This window comes from Talpa europaea (assembly GCF_964194135.1).
Source record: "Talpa europaea genome assembly, chromosome: 12".
Classification (NCBI taxonomy): domain Eukaryota; kingdom Metazoa; phylum Chordata; class Mammalia; order Eulipotyphla; family Talpidae; genus Talpa; species Talpa europaea.
In genome coordinates, this window is record NC_140079.1 from 79484326 (window position 1) to 79490068 (window position 5743).

General features: G+C 58.2%; 1 protein-coding gene across 1 annotated transcript; it reads left to right on the forward strand.

Moving 5' to 3' along the window:
• Positions 1-1542: 1542 nt before the first annotated feature.
• Positions 1543-5195, forward strand: UPK3BL2 (uroplakin 3B like 2; the record flags this gene model as incomplete). The annotated part of the gene is made up of 7 exons (XM_084250153.1): positions 1543-1766; positions 3371-3523; positions 3710-3929; positions 4414-4490; positions 4753-4861; positions 4949-5027; positions 5181-5195. The coding sequence occupies exons 1-7, from the start codon at positions 1655-1657 to the stop codon at positions 5193-5195; spliced, it is 765 nt and encodes a 254-aa protein (XP_084106279.1). The 5' UTR covers positions 1543-1654.
• Between the last annotated feature and the right edge of the window lie 548 nt (positions 5196-5743).

Below are 5743 nucleotides of genomic sequence, written 5' to 3' on the forward strand. Positions count from 1 at the left end.
GAGTCGGGCGGCATGCCCCTGCAGGTAGACGAGAACTCCAAAATGCTGTCAAAACTAAAGGTTTTTGTAGACAGAAAGAGGGCAGCTTCCCTATGGGGGAGGAGGGCGCCCAAAGGGTCCATGGCAGCCGCCCTCCTCTTCTTTTGGGGACTGGAAAAAGGGACTTCCTTGCTGCAGAACAACACTCCATCCTGACCAGTTAAAACCGCATTCCCGGGAAAGGCTGAAACGTACTTGAGTATTTGCACAAGTGCCTCCATTTTCAGACTTTTTCTTAAAAAGAAAAGAAAAGAAAGATGGGCCTCCCCTGGTGGCGCAGGCGGTTGAGTGTAGCGCTGTGGAGCTGTCCGCAGCCTCTGCAGCACCGGGCTGGCCAATGAGAGTCCCACAAGGTGTGGCAGACCTCTCCTGTCGTGCCCGCTGCTCCCCTCAGCAGTGCATTTCAGTCAGTCTGCCTGTTCTGCTCCCCGCTCTGTCTCTGGTGAATCCTCTCACCCTCCTGCGCATCTGGCCTGTACCCTGGTTCTTGTATAAATAAATAAATAAATCTCTAAAAAAAAAAAAAAAAAGATACACTCACACACACAGAGAAACAGTAAATATCCATAGTATATATATTTGGATATTTGGAAGAGAGACAATCAAGAGCAAATATAACAAAATGTTAACAATTACTGAACCTGAGTGGAGGTTCCCTATCTGGACATTTATTGTGCTATGTACGTTCTGCTTTTCTATAGGTATGACCACTTTTAGTTTTTAAAGTTGGGGAGAGAAAGGCTTTCCAGGGTTTGTCTGACAAGACTCGAGAGCTCGGCCAGGAATGGGGCCACTGGGGATGACTATCTATTGGGTTTTCAGGAGCCACGATGCCTGGCATGATTTGAGTTCAGGAGGGTGGCTGGGCTGAGGTGAGCTGTTGCTTGGGCCAGGGAAGCCCATGAGGGGCTGCTGCTTCTTCATGGGTGCATTGTCTCTGCCCACCTGCCCTGGGCCCCATCTGGGAACTGTCTCCAGGAGACCTTGCGGTGCCCTGGCGGTGACCAGAGATGGAGGAAGGAGAGAGGGCGAGAGGACATGGTCAGGGAGTCCAGCTCCCAGGCCAGGCCGGGGAGGGGGCTGCAAGGCTTGAGCGTGGGGGTAGAGATGTTCCCACGCTTACGCTGGGTGTGAGCTAATGCTGGGCTCTGCCCTGGCTAGCTGGGTCGTCTTGGACAGGCCCCCACCTCTCCTCTCTACGTTCCTCTAGAAAATGAGGGTAAATCCCTCCTTGGGTGAGAGGCACCATGGAAAGCCTCGCTGACAGCTTGGGGATTGTTTAGAAGGAGATTCCACTGGGTGTGGCAAGCTGTCACTGGGGTTGCCTCCCCCTCGGGGACTGTTGTGTCCTTCCGGGCCCCTTCCTGGCCAGGGCCTCCTGGAGTGCGGGTGGGGTGCCTTGCCTTAGAAGCAGCAACTGATTGTTATCTTCAGACCCACCCTGGCCATGCCAAATCCAAGGGGCCTTCAGATTCTGCCCCAAACCTGTCCAACCAGTTGGCTGGAAGGAGGGGGCACCTGGGAGGTGTGGCAGGAGGTTCCAGAAATAGCCTCCCCCAGGCCGGCTCAGACAGCAAAGCCTCTGGGGCTCCGGACACTGCAGACAAACCCTCAGATGGACAGATATCAGGCACCTGTCCTGGCCATGGGGCACAGTGGGGGACAGTCTCAGCTACTGGTGCCCCTGTTGGTGCTGCTAACCTGTCTCCAGCCCGGGAAGGGCCTGGGTGAGTGAGGATGGGGGCTGGGGAGGGGAGCTACCTCAGGCTGCAGGCCAGTCCCGAGCGTCCAGGGACTGGGTCCGGGTGGGTTAGGGGAGAAAGCCCAGCAGAAGAGGGCAAAAACCGACTGGCAATGTTCCCTTCCTCTCTTTGGGATAGTCACCCCTTGTATCCCGAGGCTCTACCCTCCTTCCTGATCCTGAATAAAGATTTAAAGTCTACAAGGACAAAACTTACCCTAAAAGGACTGTCTCTGGGGGGTTGTAGGCACTGTTCACTAGTTGGGGTCTTAACAAGAGGGGCTTAGAGACGCAGTCCCCACCTCCATCTCTGCTGCTCACTGTACCCTTACTGAGGGCAGTGTGGCCGGCGCCTCAGCGGAAGGAGAGTGCTCACAATGACAGCTGGACTTAGGCTGAATAAAATGGAAATTAATCTGAACCAAACTGAAGGTTCTGGAGACTTGAATAAAAGCCCACCTCCTCTTTCTCCTGCTCGCTAGTATTGGGCTGGAAAGAGGAGCCCAGAAAGTGTTAGGGGGTCTGAGCTCCCTGAGGAGCAAGGCTGGTTACGTTGTCTGTCCTGAAACCCCCAGCATGGGGGCTCTGACTTTTGTCCTCCACCTGGTCCTGCCCTTCCCAGGTAAGGCTGAGGAGCTGACAGGAGTTAAGTTCCAGAAGGGGAAGGTGCAGAGTGGGAAGTAGGGGAGCACTGGGTAGGGGGGAGGGGCTCTGAGCCTGGACCAGCCCCTTGCTGATGGCCCACATCCAGGCCTGGGGTGTTAGCGGGGGCTTTCCTGTGTCAACTCCCCACTCCCCAAGTCAGTCATTCCTCTCTTCAACACCAATATGGACCGTGCGGGTGAACTGGGGCTTGGGTTAGTTGGGGCTCCAAGTCTCACCCCAACAAGGCCTAAGACCACTTCCCAGAAGAACCGTGCTGGTCGCTGGGGAAGGGGCCTCATGTGCCTCCTCTGTCCCCTTCCCCGGGTCCAACCATCACGCAGGGATCCACTGGAGCAGGTCAAGGCTGCTCCCCCGCCCCCCACAATGCCCACCCTTAGTAGGATCTCCAGGAAGGGGTGGGGCTGACACAGGCCACCCACCATGCCCCGGCACACAGCCTATAGGGCGCCCTCCCAGCCAACCCTGATTGAACTACTAGAAAGAGCTCTAATTCCTCCCACAGACAGGCCTTCCAAGACAAGCCACAGAGGGTACGTGGTGCACACACAGTGGTTTTCTCCAGGGGGTGTCAGAAGCCAGGGAGGGCTAGAAGAGAACTGGTCATTGGAGAGCCCAGGTTTACAGAGTTGAGGAGCTCACAGAGGAGGCTCATGGGAGGAACGGTGAGATCCTGGCTGAATCTGAGGAGGAAGGGAAGCCATGGTGTGTGGTCTGGAGGGCAGGATAGCTGCTCAGGTCACAGGGTGTCCGCAAGAGGACTAGTCTGAAGGGTGGGGTGTGGGGAGGCTAATGGGCACCCTCCGAGATCAGCAAAAGATGATCATAAAGAGAGGGAAAGGCCTGTGTCTCCCCCCTCAGACTGGGCTCCCAGGGGGGCTTGGTGGTTCTATTGAGCCTCTTCTCTCTGCTCCTACCCCATCCCAGAGCGAATCAGCTATGTACCCCAGCTCTCAAGAACCAGCCTGGCAGGGAAACTCACCCAGTCCACCTTCACGCTGGAGCAGCCACGGGGCCAGTTCAGGCACCTCAGCATCTCAGACTTTGACCCCATCTGGCTGGTGGTGGCCGACAGCAAGGGTGGGTGCTGCCGGGCAGGCCTTGGGCCTTGGCTTCCCCGCTGTGAAATGGGCAAATGGGCCTGCTAGTGGCAGATGACGGGGGTGTAGGTGCTGCCAGGATGTGCCAGAGGGCTGGCTGGCTTGGTGGGATGGGGCTGGGACCTACCATGCAGCCCCACCTTCTGACTGGCAGTGCCACCCTCAGCCACCCAGAACTTCACCCCTCCTCAGAGAGAGGAGGACATCCCAGCCCAGGCTGACCTCGCCCGGAGGGGCTACTACCTCACACTGAGGGCCAACAGGGCACTCTACCCAGGGGACCCCACCAGCAACCAGCTCCAGGTGCTCCGAGTTGGTAACGATACCCACTGCTCCCCAGAGACAAGGGGCTGCAACCACCCACTGCCCAGTCCAGGGCCCTACCGGTGAGTAACACTCCAGGCCCGGCTGGGTGGGGGTGCCCCTGCCTGTGTCCAAACCTGATCCTGGAGCAACTCCCAGCCTGGGTCTCCCTTCTAGTTTGACAACAGGAGGAGGGGCAGGGCCCCCCACTTGGACCCGACCCCCATGGCCATTTGGACCCTCAGACTGCATCTCCCCATCCAGGCAGGGTGTTGCCCAGGACAGGACTATCTCCAGCTCCATCTTTCCGCACTAAGGAAGATTTGCTAATGTGGGGGGCTCTAATGCACCAGCACACATTTCCCGAGTGAGGCCCAGAGTGGGTGAAGGATGCACCCAAGGCCACACAGCAAGATTGGAGCCCCTTCTCATGAGCTCCAAGGCTGTGATTTAAGCCCAGATGTCCCTCCCCCTTACCCCCAGGCCCTGGGAGTCAAGGGGACAGGCACCAGGGTCTGAGGGTTCAGGAGCAGGGGGCCCCACTGCAGTGCTGGGTCTCTTATTTAGAGTCAAGTTCCTGGTGATGAGTGACAGGGGGCCTGTGGCTGAGACAGAGTGGTCCAGTGAGACCCACCTACAGCAAGGTATGCGTGGGCCAGATGAGCAGGTCAAACACGAGGGCTGGGGGCCAGGAGGCCCAGGGGGCTCCCTAGGACTGGAGTGGGCTGAGGAGAATGGGCCAGCCCCTCCCCGTGAGTCAGCATCCTTTATCATCCTGCCAGTCCTGGGCAGGGCCAGGAGGGAGATGGGCATTGGATGGAGAATGTTCCAGGTCTTCCTTCTCAGTCAGATCTCTCTCTTCCCTGCCTGCCCTGCCTCTCTCTGGGGTCCCCTTACACCCCTCAGCGGAGGCACTCCAGGCTGCCCCAGGGCCCCAGAGCCCCGGCACTGTGCTCATCATTGTCATCTTGTCCATCCTGCTCGCTGTCCTCCTTGCTGTCCTCATCTACACCGGGTAAGTGGACAGCACGGAGGCTGCTGGTGTCCCCGAGAAGGGTGCCATCTCTAGCCTGGACCCCCTCATCCCCTGCCCTTCCCTCAGGCCTTCTCCTACGGCAGGCCTGTGCCTGTCCCCAGCCCAGCAACCCTTGCTAGTCCAGCTGAAATGGTTCTCCCTGAAGGTCAGACAAGGGGTCTCCATGATTTCAGAGCCTCTATGTACTGAGCTAAGATGGGGGTGTGTGTGCATCAGCCCCTCTCGCCCTGGTCCCTCAGTCAGCTGCCCGTCCACTGGGTCCTCACTTTCAGTGGCCCCTCTCGCCCTCTGGTGGCAGCGGCTAGAAGTGTGAGTGGGTGAGCCGTGGCAGCCAGGTGGGAGGCCTGAGGCCGTGGTGAAACGCTTCTAGGCCAGGGCTGACCTTTGCCTCCAGACTTCATTCAGAACTCAGCCGGGGCCTGATGGAGCGGGGGTCCACAGGCTTCCTAGGGGCAGAGGGAAGCCTGGCCCCGGGGCAGGACTTTGGGAGGAGAGGAAAGGAAGAAGGTGGGCAGGTGCTGGGGCAGGAGGGTTGCCAACAGGCAGGCAAGGCCAGGGTTGAATCCCGGCTAAGGAAAGGGCCTCAGAAGTCAGCAGGAGCCAAGTGTGCGTCCTGAAGAGGGGAAAAGACTTGCGGGATGTGGTGAGTGGAGGAGAATACGGAGGCCGGGCAATGACAAAGGGTGGGGCGGAGGAGCTGAATTTGTGAGCTTTAGGAATAGGTTAGAGGGATAATCCTTTGGTTAATCTAGCCTGGCTGGTAGAACCTCAGTTTCCCCGACGCTGCAAGCTCCCAGTAATAGCTGAGGGATCGGCCCTGGTTGATCTTTCCCCCTCGTTCTTCTCCCCATCCCCCACCCA